The sequence below is a fragment of the Monocercomonoides exilis genome (assembly GCF_001643675.1).
Source record: "Monocercomonoides exilis strain PA203 chromosome Unknown scaffold27-1312184, whole genome shotgun sequence".
In the NCBI taxonomy this organism is placed as follows: domain Eukaryota; phylum Preaxostyla; order Oxymonadida; family Polymastigidae; genus Monocercomonoides; species Monocercomonoides exilis.
Genome location: NW_027150572.1, coordinates 820341 through 841668, shown reverse-complemented (window position 1 = coordinate 841668; position 21328 = coordinate 820341). Strand labels below are relative to the sequence as shown.

Here is a 21328-nt window from a genome sequence, read left to right as displayed (position 1 = left end):
TATGTTAGCAAACCCTGAAAATTAGGATAATTACATTTGAATACGAAGCCTATTTCCAATGTGAGGGAGATGGAGGGGTTAATCCCTTCCATCGAAAAAAATAAATAAATGGATGGGTTACAAGGGGTGTAAAACCATATAAATTCGTATAAAATGTAAATAAAAATTTAATTTCAATGAAAATTGTAAGTTAAAATTAATAAATTAATAAACTGGACTAAAGATCATAACCATAATAAAAAAATGAAAATTGCTGAGGAACAAAAGAGAATTGCTGGACAAAGGAAATAACGTGTTGCAATGAAATCTTTCGATTACAGAAGGATTGACAATCGGCTGGAACGGATGGCGCGCATTGTGGTGGATGGAGTTGTCAGGATCACAGACGCAATAAACTCCATGGAATTCTCACGCAAAAGGATTAAAAATGCTGTAAGGGCACTGAGAAGAAAAGGCTGGTTTCAAAAGTTGGAAGACCGCAATTTGTGATTGGAGACAAAGAACAAATTGTGCTGGATGAAATTATCATTGAATCAAGATCTGGAAGCTGTTTGCCTATACGGGAAGTTCGCGAACTGGTTTGTTGTTCTTAAATAATAAATAATCCTAATAAATATATTAGATCGAAAATGTGATTAATGAAACAGATTCCAAAGACTCACCATATATTAACGTTTCAATTGTCACGGCTTACCAATTTGTGAAGCGCCATCCCGAGTTGAAGAGAAGTTCACCGAAAAATGTTGATGTTAATAGCCTTTCGGTGTAAGGCAAAAGTATTCAACAGCCCTGGTATTCATTACTGGACGGCTTTCATGAAAAAAATGAATACCGCAAAGAACTAATATTCAACATGGATGAATCATCACAAAGAGTTCCTACCAATTCAAAGCTGAGGGTGGTTCATCTTAAAAATGAAAATCCAGGATTTCGCAAAGAACCACCAAAATTGATAATTCTACTCTGGTTGCTGCTGTGGCTGCTGATGGATTTGCATTTCCTTCTGTGATTCTATGGCCTAGCAAGAGTCTTTCTGATGAAATGAAGCCGCTGCTGTCACAGACTCTGGATATCTGGCCGAACGGAAGTGGTTGGATGGGCTGCAATCAATTCAAAAAGAACGCACTGACAACACTCCTTCAAGGAATTATCGATCGCAGCAAGCACATGTCACTGGAAAACTCTCGCTGCTTGCTTCTCATCGACTCACACATTTCTCGCGCAGATCCAACAATCTGGAGAGAATTTCAAAAAGAAAATATTGACGTCGTCACCTTCATTCCTCACAGTACACATATCGCCCAGCCTCTTGACAGAGAAGTCTTCGCTGTCCTCAAAACAGAACTGCAAGCAAAACATGAACCTCCATCTTCATAGACATCTTCATCGAAAAGAACAGCTCTTGTGGATGTTCTCCCTCAAGCAATTCATACCGCCCTCTCACCTGCTGTCATCAAAAAAGCCTTTGCAACAAGTGGAGTTCTTCGAAACGAATCTAGACCGATTCTCATGAAGCTGCCAGATTCATCGGAATGTCAACCTTCATCACATTCAAACAGATTCGACTTCTATGGCATGTATAATTACTGACGAGAAGCTTCTGAATGATTGGAGTGAACATTTGGGAATTAAAGAAGAAGAAATAGTTGAAAAAGAAGAAAAAGTTGATGATGATAAGAATTCTTCTGAAGAAATGAAAAAAGAAGAGCAAAAAGAAGATAATGAGTAAGAGTCTTTGGTTGAAATGAAAAAAAATGAAGAGAAAATTTGAAGTGAAAGAAGATGATCATGAAAATGAAATGGAAGAAATCAATGTTCTGAAAGAAAAAAAAGGAAAATGAAAAGTCATACGTAAATTGGATTCGTCATTTGTGTTTTTTTAATTTTTTTTTATTAAATTTTTTTTCATATGGGTGATTATTTTTGAAATCATATCTTTTTTCGGGGTGTTGATTTTTCAAAGATTGAAAGTTTATTGAAAGAAAATATTAATTCAAAAGAGAAAAAGCATGGTATTTTTTTCAAAAAACAAATGTTTTTTTACCGAATCAAAGATTAAAATGCATTCAATAAGCCTTTTCACTTTTCAATTTTGTTTATTGATATTCAAGAAAAATTTTAGCACCGAAAATTTAGTGTTAAACAATATGGTTTCAAAAATAATCACCCATATCAAAAAAAAAAAAAAAAAAAAAAAAAAAAAAAAAAACGTCCCAATAGAAAAAAAGGGTCCCGATAAATAACTGACCCTATGTATGTTAAATTTCGGATAGAATTTTTTTGAATTGATGAAAAATATTATGATTTGTTCCAAACTTTTTTTGCAATCGAATAAGTGTAATTCTGACATTCTGGTTCAAAAAAAAAGAAGGAAATTTTTACAGTTGAGAAAAATATTTGAAAGCCATATGTGGAACAAAATTCTTGAAGCTTTATATTTCGTCCCATTGGACAAACTATTAAAAAAAAAAATTGGTTGTGTTTTTTTTTTCAGAATTTTTAAACGTTCAAATATCTCATATTAGCACCGCTTTTCAATAGTTAGAATTATTGAAAACATTAAAAATATCTTTTTAATGAATGCAAATCACTATAAATTATATAAAAAAAGGCTTCAAAGAGAAACAAGATTCTAAAAAAAAGGGAGAACAAATTAATTGAGATCTGCAAAAGCAAAAAGGAATAATAAATTTACCAAAAATCAAAAATGTTCAAAGCACTAACGTTATTCATGACAATCTCGGCTCTTCATACAAATAATTTTTGTGAATGTTTCTTATCTCAAATTATCCTGACAACAAATATTCCAATTTATGACGAAATAGCCCAACTCAAATATTCTCCAAATTTGATTAAGCCACCACTTTTATGTGTGATAAACTTTTTTCGTAAAATATGACACATTAATTATTTCAATAATCATTCATAAAACACACAGATACAAAATTTTCAACTCTTGTTTTCACAACAAACTGCACCCTGAATTTGCAGAAGTTGCACTTGAGCCAAATGCCCGATAGTCACTTTCTTTCATCCAGTGATTCACCTGAAATCAGGTTTCATTCCTGCATCATGTGCGTGGCAAATCCACAACAGAGCAGCTTCATCAGCGTTCGCTCCACAGTGCTGATTCTGAATAATCTGACAGTGCTGCTTCACCCTCCAGGACACACCGTCCAACCGCTGATCGATCCATCTTTGCAAAGTCTGAGCAGAAATACTGCATATTCAATGCTGTTTGTTTCCTCGTCATCGTTTTCATCATTTTCACTGGAAGAATCTTTGCCGTTCTTTTCATCAAACACTCTGGAGCACCTCCACATCAGCAATACACACTTTTCCAACATTTCGCTGTCTCCTTCAGCTTTCCCCCAAAATGAAAAGCATACTGCTTCATGTTCCGCATGCACAATGCTGGCTGAACTGTCCATGTTTGAATGTGTCGAAAATGCACTGCATGGCAGCCTTTTTGAAAGCATCTGCAGGAAAGGAGGCTTTGCTTTTCTGAATTGCTCTTTTCACAAATGCAATCGGCAAAGAGAGCTAATCACAGAAAGAACCGACACATCTTCCTCAAATGTTTCTTTATTCAGTGATGTGGACTTCGTTATGACCAGAACTCATCAAGGATCTGGAGGTGCAATTTTCCATTCAGCAAATAATTCCTTGATCATTGAAAGATGTAGCTTCAAGCATTGCTCAAGTTCTTCAAGTGGAGGTGCAATATATTCTGCAATAAAACAAACCATAAATCTCATTAGTACAAATTTCTCTTTTTGTGAATCAGGGTATTATGGAGGATGTTGTATTATATATAATGAAGATTCACTGATTATTGATAGTTGTCTATTTGAAAATAGCTCAGACGTGATGGGTGGAGGAGCAATTAATCATCACACTAGTAATGAAGGTGACATTATTGATCAATGCTTATTCCAAAACTGCAGATGCAATGGAACCGATCAAGGTGGTGGTGGAATTGACATTGGTTCATCATGCAAAACAATTGTCAAAAATTGTGTATTTTCAAACTTGGTATCAGCAATTCTTGGAGGAGGAATAACCATACATACGCATCCCAGCCACGAATCCACATGTCAACTCCTCTTTTGCTTATTCCGAAACAACACTTCCGAATCGGACGAAGGACACGATATTCACGTTGCAAACAATGTGACGTCATTGTTCAATGAGACATCGCTTGAGACTTGCCGAACATTCACCAACAAAGAACGGAGAGTGGTGGTGGCTGATGTCGTGTGCGATGGCTGGCTGCGGCACATGAACTATCCGATTTATGTGAGCAGTGCCAGAGGAAGCGGAGAAGGGATGTGCGGTTGGGCAGAAAGAAAGTGCAAAACAATTGCCATTGCGCTCGAAATGCCGCTGTGGGGGATCGGAGCAGAGGACGAGCCTATTGTGCAGCTGGAGTCTGAAAGCCTGAGCGAATGTCCGCTTGTGGTTGAGAGGATAAAAGTGCTGGTGAAGGGCGTTTCAAACGAGCTGACTATCATCAGCAAAGACATCACTGCATCGCCTTTGCCACTGCAACAGCCGTTGATAAGTGTGGCTGGTGGTGAGTTGAGATGGACTACTTCTTCATTTGTGCATGATTCGTCGATATCCTCTGAATGCCCTCTTGCACAGATCACTTCATCAGGAGTTTTTGTTCTTGAGGAATGCATAATCGCACCAGGAGGCGCACAATCAGCCGCTTCTGCCAGGTTCGAATCTCCCTTAATCCTTGTTGCATCTGCTGGAAAACTGAATCTGTTAAGCACCAAAATTGTGGGATTCTCGCTTGCGGATGCAGCTGCAATTTCGGTGGAGGGAGGATCCACAGTGTGCGCAAATGCAACATTTTCAGAGATTGTGAGAAGCTCAGGAAGTGGAGCAGCAATTCATGGCTCGCTTCAGAGCGCATGCACACTGGATCTGGACAACACTTCGCTGGCAAATTGCGGATGCAGCAGCAATGATGGAGGGGGGATCTGGGCAAGCCTTGGAGAAGGGAGCTTCATGGAAATTGGAAAGAGTTCACTGGCACTGTTCTCACAATGCACAGTTTCCAAGGAAGGACCTGCTTGCAGGGGTGGAGGGTCGTATGTAACTGTCTCTGGGGAAGATGCAAAATTCAAGTTCCAGCACGTTGATTTTCAGTCGTGCGATGGGTGGAAAGGCAGAAACATGTTTGTGAGCGCTCCGCGTCTGAGCACAGTAATTAGCAGAGATTCGATTGCCTTTGGCACAGATAGCATGGAGGATGACGATCTGATGGGATACGAAGACGGATTTGGCACAGATCCAGTGCCGCTGAAAGCCTTCCTGATTGAATTTGGAGGAAAAGGGTATGTTGGGGGAGAGAAAAGCCGCGACTTCAGAGGATGTGGCAGTAAAGAGTATCCATGCTGTTCAGTTCAGTACACAGGACTGCTGCTCTTTGAAAACACAAAAAGAATAATCGTGCTGAACAGCGGATTTGTCTGGAATGATGCAGCGGAGATGACTGGCCCAGCATGGGACATAGGGTGTACGGCACAGGAAAAGATCAGAGTTGGAGCATCACGAGCTGCAAATGCAGAAGCTATGATTGCTGCAAAAGCCAATACGGACATTACAAACGTGATGTTCGCTGTGCCCGGCAGATTGTCTCCTTCGGACTCGTCAAGCAATGCAGTGCTGATCCAGGGGCTGAACGGAACACTGAAGCTGTCTCTTTGCGGGATACAAATGGATCAGCAAACAGAAGCTGTGAGCTATGGGCTGATTTGCATGAAGGGCGGGTCATTGGAGTGCATTCAATTCAATGCAGCGGGATTGCGCATGAGCGGAGTCAGCCTGTTTGTAATCGAGAATACGTGTGCCAGTGCAAGACTGGACAAGTTGTCGCTCACAAACACAACCACAACAGCGGAGACTGGACTGATTGAGGCAAAAGCAGGGAGCAGCATAGAACTGAGGAATTCGACACTTGCTTGGCAAGACGGAGCGTTATGCTGCCACTTTGTAAAGATGAGCGACAGCGGAGCGGTTGATGCGAGCAGAAGTGCAGTTGTGCAGCTTGCGAATAACACAGCCAGCAACATGAAACTTGAAAGAAGCGGAGGATGCGTCGTCGAGGGGGTTGTGAAGCGCGGAAGCACGCTGATTGTTGTTGGAGGAGTGTTTGAGAACTGCACCAGCATCGACGGGAATGGTGGTGGGATGAGCGTGAAGCTGGAGAGCGGCTCGTCGATGCAGCTGGGGGATGCTGAGTGTGCTGTGGAGCTGAGGAAATGCGAGGCCCAGGAAAGGGATGCGGAGGGGTCGGGGAATGGAGGCGGGATATTCATTGAAATGATTGGCAATGCAGAAGATATATTGCTGGAATCTGCCCTGTTCAGCAACTGTGTTGCCGCAAGGGGCAATAATGTGTTTGTTGTTGCTGCAGACTTGTCGAGACTTATTACTCCTGAAAGAGTGAAAATGGCAGTGAACTTGAGGGATATAAGGGGATTGAGCGGGTTTGAGAGGAGCACCACAAACGAGCAGTATGCAATTCCTCTGGTGGTGTATCTGTGGGATAACTTCAGCGGGTGTGGATTTGCGGATGAGGAGAGTGGAGGCGACTTTAGTGCCTGCGGGTTTGAGCAGACACCGTGCAAGACACTTGATTACGAAATACTTCTTCGGCGCACAAAACAGTTTTCTTCCACATCCTCTCTTCCACTCTTCTCGCTTTGTGTTTCCTCAAGGTCTTATCTGAACGCAGCAGTGGCATTACACGAACTCAATCCATCAAGCTCAGCGTCTGCACTCCCTTTTCCACACACTTGGCATTTGAACTTTCTCAATGGCAATGCATCTTCTGGATCGGAGTTTTCATTGATTGGAAGCGCAGGAGATTCGGCAGTGGCTGTGAACAATTCTCTTGGGGGAGAGGAAAATGCCGCTATCACTTCGTCAATTGAGCTGACTGTGCGAAATCTGCAAATCATCCTTCCGATTGTGCAAACAGGAAGCAGAGCATGCATCATCTCTTCGAGTAAAATGCTGCACATCGACAAATGCACATTCAGCACAGGTGAAGAGCACAGACTCGGATGCTTCTTGCTCGAAATAGTTAAAGGCAGCTTTGATGGGAAAGATGTAGTGTTTGGCTCGAGCTCGTCTGCCGTCGATCTGACTTGCAAAGAATCAGCTGTCATGATCAGTCCGTTGAGTGCAACTTCTTTCATCAACTGCACATTCAGAAGCGTGCGCCACGCAGATGGAAACTCTTCCTGCATTTCTGTCAAAGAAGGAGAAGAGGATGGAGAAGAAGAAGGAGAAACAGCAATTGAGATTGAAGACTGCACATTCGACGGTTGCAGCGTTTGCGCTGGAAGCGGCGTTGGAGGAGGGATCATGACAGCAAAAGGAAACCGTCAGAGGCTTTGGATAACCAATACTTCTTTGTGGAGATGCTCAGTGCCAAGCGACTCAGCGAGTGGCAGGGGCTTAGGGGGCGGACTGTTTGTCTCGTGTTGGGGCGCATCTTCCTTCAGGCTCGCCACTGTGTCATTTTCAGAATGCAATGCATGGAGAGGGAAGAACATGTTTGTTAGCTCGGACAACCTAAGTGAGAGAGTCACGAGGGAGTCAATGAACATTGTGATAGATGTTGAGATAGAGGAGGCACCAGACTTCGACGAGTTTTGCGGCTATGAGAATGAAGTCACTTCAACCGCTGTTCCGTTGGTGCTGTTTTTGCGAGATCCTCCACAACCCGTGCTCATTGGCGGAGATTCTGCGGAGGAATGTCGGGTGTGTGGATACATAGACTTTCCCTGTCCGTCGATTCCTTATGCTGTGGCGAACAGATTCAAAGAAGGAAAAGCAATCCTCAGGCTTCTCGAATCCTTCGCATTTCGCGATCATCTTGCTCTCAAAACACAAGAAATGTTCATCGACACAGCAGAAGAAAGACACAAGATTGCAGTGAATTCTGGAGGAAGCGGAGAAGGAATCGGCTTGATTGAGACCGGAAATGCGATCACATTCAATAACATCACTTTTCTCCTTCCTCCTTCGCTGTCGATGAGAGAAGTGCTCTTATTATGCTCAAGCTCCACTTGCATTGTGAACGGCTGCTCGGCTGAAATGAAAGAAGCAGGGCAGCAGCCATTGTTCGGGCTGTTTGCCGTTGAAGGGGGAAAATTGGTTGTGATGGATTTCGAAGTGTGCAACATGTTGTTTGGATCTGAATATCTGATATCTGTTCGGAGCATCGGAAGAAGCTCCGAGGCACAACTGAGCAATGTGCACTGGGAGGGAGTGCAGAAAAGCGGCACAAGAGGGCTGATAGAAGTCGGACCAGGGTGTATCCTAAAAGTTGAAAAGAGCGGATTTGGAAATGCAGAGGAAGTGAGCTGCTGCATGATTGAGGCGAACGGGAAGGCAGATGTGACAATATTAGACACACTGTTTAATGGAGTCACTCGCGGAACAGGAAAAGGGGCAGCATTCAGCGGGAATTTCGATGAAGACGGGTCAGCCACTTTTAGAAACAACACATTTGACAGATGCAAGTGCGCTGCAGAACTGACAGGAGGAGCAATATATGCAAATGTGGAATCAAGAGGGCAGTTGATATTCGACAACAACTCCGTGAGTTCGTGCGAGGTGCCAACAGTCGAAGGATTGGGAGGTGGGCTGTACGTGAAACTGGGAGCCATGGATACCCACTACTCCATGATGAACGATAACTTCGGGCAGAACAAGGCATATCTGGGAAGAGATGTGTTCATGGTGTGTCCTTCGCCCCGCAACATGATCGATATAGCGCATTGGGAAGGATCTGCAGTTGAAGGGCAGGATAGCAGCACGCTATGGACTGCAGACAGCGATGTTTCGGCGCAGATCAGCGAAACTATTTTGAGGTTTCTATTTCCCCCCAAAACTGACATCGTGTTCGTGATGGCAGGAGGATCCAATGAAAGCGATTGTGGAGACGACCTAAAGCCATGTGGCGATCTGTATGAAGGCTTTAGAAAAATGGACGAGTCAAAAATGTTTCTGCACATCAACGATTCAGGCAGGATCAGCAAGAAAATGGAAAGAGATAATGCTCCCCTGACGTTGAGAGGCAGCCAAGCAGAAAGATCGATTCTTTATGTGGAGTCAGGTGGCTGTCTGTCTCAGACTCGCGGTGATTCTTCGACAAGCATGACTGTCACCGATCTGATCATAATGCTACCAACATCCAGTTCTGTTGATGCTGTGATAAGCGGGAGTGCAGGGAAAATATTTATTACGAAGTGTGCAATCCAGCTGGCAGCAGGCACCACAAACGAGGAGTCGGCATGCACAACGATGTGGATTGCCAAAGGATGTGGCAGCAGCATCCGCTTCAACAATGTGTCTGTGCCAGGCATCGTCTTTTCAGGAAAAGGAGGAGTTGCTGTGGTAGATGGTGGAGAGCTGATCGTTTCTCACTTGACCGCTTTGGATGTGTCGGCACATGGCCAGGAGCATGGATTGATACAGGCAGTCAATGCAAAGAATGTGAAAGTCGAATATTCTGAAGTGGCTGTCTGCTCATCATCTGAAGGGCCATTTATTAGCATTACTGGGGTTCATGCAACAGAAATATCAGGGAACTGTTCCTTCAGATGCTGTAGCAATGGGGCTGAGAATGGAGAAGGCGGGTTTATGCTGTGCCAGCTGGATAACAAAGAATGCTTGAAAATGCGAAATACATCGATTTCTGAGTGCAGTGTGGATCAAAGCAGCGGAAAAGGAGGAGGCCTGCTATTAAGCTTGGGAAATAACTCAAACAGCAATTTTTCTCTGGAGAGCATTTCATTTGCCGGAAATAGCGGGAAGTATGGTCGAGATGTATTTGTTGTATGCAAAGCATTGAACGAGAGTATTGCTTCCAGTCGATTTGTGTCGATTGCTGGGGACAGAGAAAATGGGAAAGCCGATATGGCCGGAACAGATTCGGACCTATTTCGCGGAAAAGTGGTGGATCTGGATTTGCTGTTGACGCAGTATTGCTCGAGCGAAATCTGTGTGTCTTCAGAAGGTTTGGATGTGCTGGGATGTGGAAAGAAGGAGATGGCGTGCCACACATTCTGGAGAGGCGTGCAGAATATGGAAAGAGATTCTCTTTTGAAAGTCTTGGAGATCAGAGACGAGACATGCTTGGCTGATTATCATAACCTCTCAACGTTTGTTTTGGAGCATGAGAAACAGGAATCGTCGATCGCTGAGCTTGCGAGGGTAATTGTAATGGATGGAGTTGAAGCAAACAGCAGGAAATGTGTCCTTCTGAACGAGTTGTCGCTGACCATCAGGAGGATAGAATTTGTCATTCCTCCGATTATTTCAGATGACATTAATGCACTTCTGCTCAGCGAGGCGCCAGCTGAGATAATCACGATGGATGCGTGCTCATTTTCGACAGCAAGTGCCGAATCAGTTGGATACCATGTGCTTGAGACAAGATCAGGAAAAAGTGAGATCGTCAATACGACAATCATTAACATGGCTTTTGCGGTTTCTCCTTTCAACTTATTGGCAGATACCTATTTTGAGGGAGGTTTATATGAAAATGTCAGTTCTTCTAAGTGTAGTGCTGGCGGAGTTCAGATGGTTGTGTTGGATGCGCTTGATGAATTTGTCATGACGAACACAACAGGCAGAAACTGCAGCTGCTCGACGGCAAGCGGAAGAGGGGGTTTTTTGTATTTGGATTGTAACGAAAGCGCATCATCAACCCCATTTAGCTTGCATGGCGTCGATTTTAGTGAAAACAACGCAAATGTTGGGAAGAATATGTTTCTTGTCTCGTCTGACTTGAATGCAACTGTGACCAATGCAAGCTTTGATTTTTTGTGGGGGCCAAGCAGCGCAGACGGCGAGCTGTATGTGGGGAAAGACATGGTGTTCGACGAATGCGACTTATTCAAGTTTCTTGTTGATTACCGTTCATCAACAATTCATATATCTGATAAAGGTCATGATTTTGCTCGCTGTGGAAGCTCTGAGGAGCCTTGCTTGTCGTTATGGCAAGGAATCGCACACTGTGCTGGAGAGGTAGTTTCAAAAGCATTAATCATTGAAGGTTCGGCAGAAGTCAATGATTCATACAACATGACTAATTATGCGTTTTCCTCTGGTACAGACGATACAGAGGAACAGGAATATTCTTCTCTGATATTTGACAAAAAGAGTTCAAGAGAAGGCGAAACTTTTATAGAGAACTCAGGAGAATTGAAGTTTGGGCTGATAAAGTTTGTGCTAACGGAAGACTTTGATAATGAGATAAAAGCAGTGATAAATCATGCAAAGGGGAGACTTGAGCTGAGCAATTGCTTGTTGCAGTCGAGAAAGGAAAACGGAAATCACAGGCAAGGATTTGTTGCGGCAAAGCAGGGCTCGGTGAAAGTTCATTCCCTTTCAATAGAAAGCGTGAATATGATATATTCTGTCTTTACGATAACATCAGGATGCGAGTGTGTGCTAAAGAGCCTTCAAATGCACTCGTGCAGCATCGAAAGCGGGAGCGTGCTGATGGAGATAGAAGAATCCGCCAGTCAAAATGAAGAGAAGGAAACACACATCTCTTTGGACGAATCGTATTTTGCACTATGTGTTGCTCATCAAAACGGGCCGAGCATTATATGCTGCCGCGGAAGAAGCACAACGACTCTTGCGATCAACAGCTCATGCTTTGATGGGTGTAAAGCTCTGAGCTCAGAGAAAGGAGGCGCTGTATTCTTTGAGTTGAACGAAAGGGGATCGCTTGAGATGAAGCAGTCAAATGTGTCTCAGTGCGGATGCTCGCCCGAGACTGGAAAAGGAGGAGGCATTTATGTGAAATCGCAGCTGTTTGGGGAGCTGAACTTTATTTTTGACAAGTGCAAATTTTCCGGAAACAGCGGATGGAAAGGAAGAGACATATTTGTGGAGTGCATCGAGATCTCGAAGCAGGTGAACGACACTCAGTTCAAGATGGATTTGAGGGAAAACGAGTACAACAGGAGCAATGCTATCTTCGGGATCGATATTGCAAACGAAGCGCCTATTGATCTGTTTGACTTCATATCAACGCTGCTGCAAAGCACAATATTTGTCTCTTCTTCGGCAAGCAGGGGTGGTAATAATGGGCGGCAATGTGGCACTTTTTCTCGCCCATGCAAAAGTGTGAATTATGGGCTGGGCCATCTTGTTGCTGATTACGAATGCAGATTACTTGTGGATCTGGAAAGCGTGGTAGACGGGATGATGGAACTGTCAGACATGATACTGAAATCCTTGGCGCAATCCATTGCGCGTGTAAGGATTGAGATAGGAACGGCTCGGCAAGGAGATCCAGCAATCAGGATTGGCGGAAATGTGATCGTTGAGAACATAGGATTTATCTTTGCAAGATCTCTTGTTTCTGGTTGTGATATCCTATTTCTTGTAGAAGATGCGGCTTTGTCGATGGAGTCGTGCGAAGTGTGCTCAAACAAGACTGAGGGTACAGCACATACAGTACCTTGCGCTCTTCGATGCACAGCAGGTTCAATAAAAATGGCAAAGTCTGCAATAACGAAAATAAGAGGGATACGCCTGATTGAGCTGTTCAATTCGACAATGGAACTGAAAGAAGTTGACATCATAGATGCTGAAGCAAGCAAATGCTTCTTTGCTCTGGACAGCTCGGACATTGTTCTGAAAGATGCAACACTTCGCGATCTGCGCATTGATGATGGCTCGGTTTTCTGTTCAAGCAGCAGCACTTTGGGGAATATTCTGTCAATGGGTATTTCAGTATTTCAGAACATTACTCGCCCATCGTTTGGAGCTTCATTAGCTGAACTTGAAAACGAAAAAACGAAAATAAGCATGGTGAACTGCTCGGTTTACGAATGCACAATAGATGATGTTACAGGATCTTCAATCGAAGTGCGATCCAGCAAAAGTGTCGAATTTGAGAGTTGCACTTTTGCTGGGGCAAGAGATGAGATATCTCATGAATTACCAAAATTAGAGGGCATTTGCCAATGGAATGAATCGATGCTTGCGTTTTGGAAGTGCATAACCTTGATAAAAGACACAACAATATGCAACTCTTCGCGAGGGGGAGTGTATGTTTCCGACGGAGCAATGACAATTGAGAAGGGAGAATTCACGGAAAACAATCCACTCGTCAGTGGATATCCATCGATGCGTAGAAATGTTGCTTGCTCAGGCAGTGGAACAGTGAATGTGGTGAGCTTGAAAGGAGGAGATGGGGTGAAGGATAATTCATCGTTATGGATGTTGAATGAAGGGTGCAGTTTTGAAGGGATTGTTTCAGAAAGAGCATCATCATTTTTCATTCCTGTGCTAGAGTCTGTAGAAATAGAAGAAGCCGGAAACGAAATGAGGTTGGCATTTGCAGGGCTGCTTCTTCTTCCATGCAATCTATCATTCAAGGTTGTTAGCAGCATTGGTGATGAGGAGGCTATTGAAACGAAGATGTTCGACGAGGATGGGTTTGTTTCTGAGAAAGAAGTGGAGGGACTGATTGCAGCGAGCACAATCACAGGAGCCGGGGCAGAGGTGGAAGTGAAGACAGCAATCGAGTATTGGAGCTCTGGAAAGTGTGGGATAACTTCATGGTGGATCCTGAAAAATATCACAGAGCAAAGGAAAGAGTACGAAGTACAAACTAACTTGGATAAAAAAGAGGGATCAATGTGGCCAGTTATTGTTGCTGTAATGTCAATAATACTTTTAATTGTCCTCATTGCATCCATTGCCGTTACAATAAGATGGAGAAAGTCAAAAAGACGAACGGAGGAATTAGAAGAGATTGTGAATGATAACATCAGAAAGGATCCGAAGGCGTTTGAGATGGTGACGATGGAGATGTCGCCGGAGGAGCAGTGGAGGAGAGTGGCAGGGGATGTCGAGAAGAAGGACGATGAGAGGATAAAGAAGAGGGTGTATGAGAAAAGCTTGGGACACTCGGAGTCATCTGAGCATTTGCTGAGTGAGAGCGGTTCCACAGAATATATTCTTGGAAAGGACTCAGACAACATTCCCGATTGGGTATTGGAGAAAGTTGAGGAAGAAGAAGAAGAGATAAGGAAGAGAACACCATCACCTTCCATCTCGTCCACTTCAACAACAGACACTTCAGACACAGAATCGACTTTTGTTCGGGGGAGGATCTGTGCCCAACTACCTCATCGATGTCTAACTTGGTGGATGCAATGGCATGTTCTTCGCCTCATGAGAAGCTCATTGTGGATCTGAGGGATTCGCTGTTCATGTTGTTGCATGGAAGGAATGAAAAGAAGGAGATGGCGATTGGCACATTGAAGGAGAGAGAACAAACAGCTGCTCAAATCCTGTTCTGGGTGGCTAACCTTGCTCTCCACTCCTTTGATGAAATGGAAAATTCACTTCAATCATTAGCCAATTTGAGTCCCCACATTGTATTGTTCTCTGAACACATGGTCATCTGCATTGTCATGCACTCAGACTTCTTGTCTGATGATGATTCAGACTCGTCTTCCATCTCCTCATCAACTGTTGTGACTTCTGCCAGCGATGATGATGATGATGACTCTCTGCCCTCATCCGCCTTTGAGGATGAGGATGACTTCAAAAAGGAGTGCCTGAGATGGAAGGCACCAGAGCTGTTGATCAACAAGAAGATGGGAGCAACAAAGGAGTCAGTTGCCTTTTCGATTGGAATGATGCTGTGGGAGTGCTTGACGCTCCAGATCCCGTTCGGGGAGTATGAAGCAGAGGTGGCGGGACAGAAGATTGTGAACGGAGAAAGACCAGATTTAAGAAAAGTGCTGGAATCTTCATACGCAGAGGTGCTGCATCACGCTTTTTTCTCCTCAGCAAGGCAACCGCCCAACGCTAATTGCAATGAAAAGGGAGTTTATTCAGCGTTTCCCAGCAGGCACTGTGATGCTCACAGTTTCAGATGCCATCGATTTCGAGAACGAAAGCGAAGGAGAGGGCAGCACTGCCATGGAATCAAGGTCCTTGTCGAGCAGCAGTTGATTTCTGGCATTTTTTCTGTTGAGCAGCAGTATATAATTGATGAATTCTAAGAAGAGGAAATTGCCGGACTGTAATTTCTCGCTGCCGGCGTGAGCAAACAGAATATTTGTAACATAAATATCGGATTTTGGATGAATTAATGTTGCAGTAAAAAGGCCGCGAAAACATGTAAATTTCTGAGTCGGAAATAGGAAAGACTGACGAATAAAAATAAATGTGGTTGTTCATTTTGCTTGCCAATCAGAAGGGATTCCAATATGCTCCATTCAATCGATTTTTTGTTTCTTCTTTTTTGGATCATATCACTTCTCTCTCAAAGAGCGAGGCGTGCAACAAGCACACAATCAAACAATTGTGCCAATTGGCAGATTTCTGATTCTTAGCCAATAAAAATCGTTCCGACTTGATGATATGCCTTATTTGCGAATAAACTAAAAAATATTTATATTGTCATTTTATCTTTAAAAAAATAAAATAAAATAAATTCTGTATAGAAGTACCAATAAATAATGAATTTTACCATTGGATGTTGCTGACGTTGTTGGCATCTTAAATTTTGAGCTTCAAGCTGTGCCCTGCACAAATCCTTGGGGAAGTGGCATATTCAGCACGTCGAGTCAACCAATCTCCATATCAAAGTGCATTGAAAAAAATCATTTGAAATAGCAAATAAATTATAAAGTCATACTTCCACTGTTAAAGGCCTGTTTTGGTTTTTATTTGACTTTTTATAATTTGGAAAAAAATGTTTTCAAACCCAGTTGCGGCTTATCAGAAACTTAGAGTCGATTAAAAATAATAAAACGTATAAATCATTGCGGGTAAAAGTGCTGATTGTGGGATGATTCATTGGCAATCTCATTAACAATCCTAACATAAATATTTTTATGGTTGCCTTTTTTTATACCGAGCATTTTTTGAAAAAAATCACAGCAAAATTAATATATATTTTTATTGGGAGAAAATTAAACTGAAGCACGAATAAGCATGATTTTGTGACGGCTTTTAACCTTTTCTGATTTTTTTTTTTCTATTTAAAGAGATCTTGAGTATTTTCAATTAATATCCAACATTTTCTGCTTCTTTTTCTTTTAAAAAAACCATTTCACTTCTTCTGTTTGTTTTTTATCATGCAGTCATGAAACAAACAAAAATATCTTTCGTTTATTTTTATTTCAAAGAGTTGTGCTCTTTTCCATTTTATTGATTTTTGTGTGACAAAAACTAATTATTACTCAAAATTGTTGAACTTGTTATTTGAGATTATTAAACTAATAATTCAAAATTAATCAAATTGAGTATTTATTAACAAAACATTTTATGTGAAAAATTAGTTTTTGGCTGAATGCCGGAAAGTGCTGAAAATATTATATTCAGTCAATATTCGTTAAAACGATGAAAAATTGAACCTCTATTTTTAATAATTGTCAATAAACATAAAAATATTCACTTTTTCAGAAAATATCAACAAAGATGGAATCTGCGTATTTTCAAAATTATTTCTTTTTTGATTATTAATTAATAATCCAAGAAATATTTTAAAAGAAATTATTTTATAGAGGGAAGTTATACACCACAATTCAAAAACCTGAGTTTTATAGTATTTAACCACTTATTATTCATTTACAAGCCAGAATTTATATTAAAAACCTCCGGGCTTTTGAGAAAACTCTCTTTTGAATTATGGAAAAAATGAATTCTATTTAAGGGATGGATCTATTTTGATCACGTTGATGTCTCACTTTCCAGATCGCAAATCAAATATTTCTCAAAAAACGAAATTATTCCAAGATAATGAAGCAACATAGAATTGACTAATGAGATTTTAACCATTTATAGCGAACAGAAGATGCCTTATGTGTTGAAAAATTTTATTCATTGAAGCTAGAGATAGTTGCAGGTATCATATGTGTTTCAGGCGTATAAAATACTGTTTATAATTGGAAATCACTTTTTTGATATTTTCAAAAATACCTATCGAGAAAATTGTGATGATATTTTTGTGTCTCTGGATGAACAAAGAAATATATGGGTAATTCTTTTTGAAAAGTCGCAAATGTTTGAATTTCAAATAAATCAAAAATTTTACATTTTGCTCAAATTATTGTTGACATACACCAAGTTTCACAGAAAAAATATCTATTTCTGGATAATTCTATTTCAAGCAAACTTAAGAAGATTCGCGAGTGGAAACAGAAATTTGAGCAAAATGTAAAATTTTTGATTTATTTGAAATTCAAACATTTGCGACTTTTCAAAAAGAATTACCCATATATTTCTTTGTTCATCCAGAAACACAAAAATATCATCACAATTTTCTCGATAGGTATTTTTGAAAATAACAAAAAAGTGATTTCCAATTATAAACAGTATTTTATACGCCTGAAACACATATGATACCTGCAACTATCTCTAGCTTCTATGAAGAAAATTTTTAAACACTTAAGGCATCTTCTGTTCGCTGCAAATTATTAAAATCTCATTAGTCAATTCTATGTTGCTTCATTATCTTGGAATAATTTCGTTTTTTGAGAAATATTTGATTTGCGATCTGGAAAGTGAGACATCAACGTGATCAAAATAGATCCATCCCTTAAATAGAATTCATTTTTTCCATAATTCAAAAGAGAGTTTTCTCAAAAGCCCGGAGGTTTTTAATATAAATTCTGGCTTGTAAATGAATAATAAGTGGTTAAATACTATAAAACTCAGGTTTTTGAATTGTGGTGTATAACTTCCCTCTATAAAATAATTTCTTTTAAAATATTTCTTGGATTATTAATTAATAATCAAAAAAGAAATAATTTTGAAAATACGCAGATTCCATCTTTGTTGATATTTTCTGAAAAAGTGAATATTTTTATGTTTATTGACAATTATTAAAAATAGAGGTTCAATTTTTCATCGTTTTAACGAATATTGACTGAATATAATATTTTCAGCACTTTCCGGCATTCAGCCAAAAACTAATTTTTCACATAAAATGTTTTGTTAATAAATACTCAATTTGATTAATTTTGAATTATTAGTTTAATAATCTCAAATAACAAGTTCAACAATTTTGAGTAATAATTAGTTTTTGTCACACAAAAATCAATAAAATGGAAAAGAGCACAACTCTTTGAAATAAAAATAAACGAAAGATATTTTTGTTTGTTTCATGACTGCATGATAAAAACAAACAGAAGAAGTGAAATGGTTTTTTAAAAGAAAAGAAGCAGAAAATGTTGGATATTAATTGAAAATACTCAAGATCTCTTTAAATAGAAAAAAAAAATCAGAAAAGGTTAAAAGCCGTCACAAAATCATGCTTATTCGTGCTTCAGTTTAATTTTCTCCCAATAAAAATATATATTAATTTTGCTGTGATTTTTTCAAAAATGCTCGGTATAAAAAAGGCAACCATAAAAATATTTATGTTAGGATTGTTAATGAGATTGCCAATGAATCATCCCACAATCAGCACTTTTACCCGCAATGATTTATACGTTTTATTATTTTTAATCGACTCTAAGTTTCTGATAAGCCGCAACTGGGTTTGAAAACATTTTTTCCAAATTATAAAAAGTCAAATAAAAACCAAAACAGGCCTTTAACAGTGGAAGTATGACTTTATAATTTATTTGCTATTTCAAATGATTTTTTCAATGCACTTTGATATGGAGATTGGTTGACTCGACGTGCTGAATATGCCACTTCCCCAAGGATTTGTGCAGGGCACAGCTTGAAGCTCAAAATTTAAGATGCCAACAACGTCAGCAACATCCAATGGTAAAATTCATTATTTATTGGTACTTCTATACAGAATTTATTTTATTTTATTTTTTTAAAGATAAAATGACAATATAAATATTTTTTAGTTTATTCGCAAATAAGGCATATCATCAAGTCGGAACGATTTTTATTGGCTAAGAATCAGAAATCTGCCAATTGGCACAATTGTTTGATTGTGTGCTTGTTGCACGCCTCGCTCTTTGAGAGAGAAGTGATATGATCCAAAAAAGAAGAAACAAAAAATCGATTGAATGGAGCATATTGGAATCCCTTCTGATTGGCAAGCAAAATGAACAACCACATTTATTTTTATTCGTCAGTCTTTCCTATTTCCGACTCAGAAATTTACATGTTTTCGCGGCCTTTTTACTGCAACATTAATTCATCCAAAATCCGATATTTATGTTACAAATATTCTGTTTGCTCACGCCGGCAGCGAGAAATTACAGTCCGGCAATTTCCTCTTCTTAGAATTCATCAATTATATACTGCTGCTCAACAGAAAAAATGCCAGAAATCAACTGCTGCTCGACAAGGACCTTGATTCCATGGCAGTGCTGCCCTCTCCTTCGCTTTCGTTCTCGAAATCGATGGCATCTGAAACTGTGAGCATCACAGTGCCTGCTGGGAAACGCTGAATAAACTCCCTTTTCATTGCAATTAGCGTTGGGCGGTTGCCTTGCTGAGGAGAAAAAGCGTGATGCAGCACCTCTGCGTATGAAGATTCCAGCACTTTTCTTAAATCTGGTCTTTCTCCGTTCACAATCTTCTGTCCCGCCACCTCTGCTTCATACTCCCCGAACGGGATCTGGAGCGTCAAGCACTCCCACAGCATCATTCCAATCGAAAAGGCAACTGACTCCTTTGTTGCTCCCATCTTCTTGTTGATCAACAGCTCTGGTGCCTTCCATCTCAGGCACTCCTTTTTGAAGTCATCCTCATCCTCAAAGGCGGATGAGGGCAGAGAGTCATCATCATCATCATCGCTGGCAGAAGTCACAACAGTTGATGAGGAGATGGAAGACGAGTCTGAATCATCATCAGACAAGAAGTCTGAGTGCATGACAATGCAGATGACCATGTGTTCAGAGAACAATACAATGTGGGGACTCAAATTGGCTAATGATTGAAGTGAATTTTCCATTTCATCAAAGGAGTGGAGAGCAAGGTTAGCCACCCAGAACAGGATTTGAGCAGCTGTTTGTTCTCTCTCCTTCAATGTGCCAATCGCCATCTCCTTCTTTTCATTCCTTCCATGCAACAACATGAACAGCGAATCCCTCAGATCCACAATGAGCTTCTCATGAGGCGAAGAACATGCCATTGCATCCACCAAGTTAGACATCGATGAGGTAGTTGGGCACAGATCCTCCCCCCGAACAAAAGTCGATTCTGTGTCTGAAGTGTCTGTTGTTGAAGTGGACGAGATGGAAGGTGATGGTGTTCTCTTCCTTATCTCTTCTTCTTCTTCCTCAACTTTCTCCAATACCCAATCGGGAATGTTGTCTGAGTCCTTTCCAAGAATATATTCTGTGGAACCGCTCTCACTCAGCAAATGCTCAGATGACTCCGAGTGTCCCAAGCTTTTCTCATACACCCTCTTCTTTATCCTCTCATCGTCCTTCTTCTCGACATCCCCTGCCACTCTCCTCCACTGCTCCTCCGGCGACATCTCCATCGTCACCATCTCAAACGCCTTCGGATCCTTTCTGATGTTATCATTCACAATCTCTTCTAATTCCTCCGTTCGTCTTTTTGACTTTCTCCATCTTATTGTAACGGCAATGGATGCAATGAGGACAATTAAAAGTATTATTGACATTACAGCAACAATAACTGGCCACATTGATCCCTCTTTTTTATCCAAGTTAGTTTGTACTTCGTACTCTTTCCTTTGCTCTGTGATATTTTTCAGGATCCACCATGAAGTTATCCCACACTTTCCAGAGCTCCAATACTCGATTGCTGTCTTCACTTCCACCTCTGCCCCGGCTCCTGTGATTGTGCTCGCTGCAATCAGTCCCTCCACTTCTTTCTCAGAAACAAACCCATCCTCGTCGAACATCTTCGTTTCAATAGCCTCCTCATCACCAATGCTGCTAACAACCTTGAATGATAGATTGCATGGAAGAAGAAGCAGCCCTGCAAATGCCAACCTCATTTCGTTTCCGGCTTCTTCTATTTCTACAGACTCTAGCACAGGAATGAAAAATGATGATGCTCTTTCTGAAACAATCCCTTCAAAACTGCACCCTTCATTCAACATCCATAACGATGAATTATCCTTCACCCCATCTCCTCCTTTCAAGCTCACCACATTCACTGTTCCACTGCCTGAGCAAGCAACATTTCTACGCATCGATGGATATCCACTGACGAGTGGATTGTTTTCCGTGAATTCTCCCTTCTCAATTGTCATTGCTCCGTCGGAAACATACACTCCCCCTCGCGAAGAGTTGCATATTGTTGTGTCTTTTATCAAGGTTATGCACTTCCAAAACGCAAGCATCGATTCATTCCATTGGCAAATGCC

General features: G+C 40.9%; 3 protein-coding genes across 3 annotated transcripts; 2 read left to right on the top strand and 1 right to left on the bottom strand.

The window, feature by feature from the left end:
- Positions 1–2707: 2707 nt before the first annotated feature.
- Positions 2708–14256, top strand: MONOS_4007 (uncharacterized protein; the record flags this gene model as incomplete). The annotated part of the gene is made up of 2 exons (XM_067874046.1): positions 2708–2870; positions 2939–14256. 2 exons carry the CDS (start codon positions 2708–2710, stop codon positions 14254–14256), a joined length of 11481 nt encoding a protein of 3826 aa, XP_067726017.1.
- A 200-nt stretch (positions 14257–14456) lies between these two features.
- MONOS_17704 (uncharacterized protein) lies at positions 14457–15369 on the top strand (the record flags this gene model as incomplete). Its single annotated transcript, XM_067870650.1, has 1 exon — positions 14457–15369. One exon carries the CDS (start codon positions 14457–14459, stop codon positions 15069–15071), a length of 615 nt encoding a protein of 204 aa, XP_067726016.1. The 3' UTR covers positions 15072–15369.
- A 3595-nt stretch (positions 15370–18964) lies between these two features.
- MONOS_17703 (uncharacterized protein) lies at positions 18965–21214 on the bottom strand (the record flags this gene model as incomplete). Its single annotated transcript, XM_067870649.1, has 1 exon — positions 18965–21214. The coding sequence occupies one exon, from the start codon at positions 21212–21214 to the stop codon at positions 19313–19315; it is 1902 nt and encodes a 633-aa protein (XP_067726015.1). The 3' UTR covers positions 18965–19312.
- Positions 21215–21328: the final 114 nt, after the last annotated feature.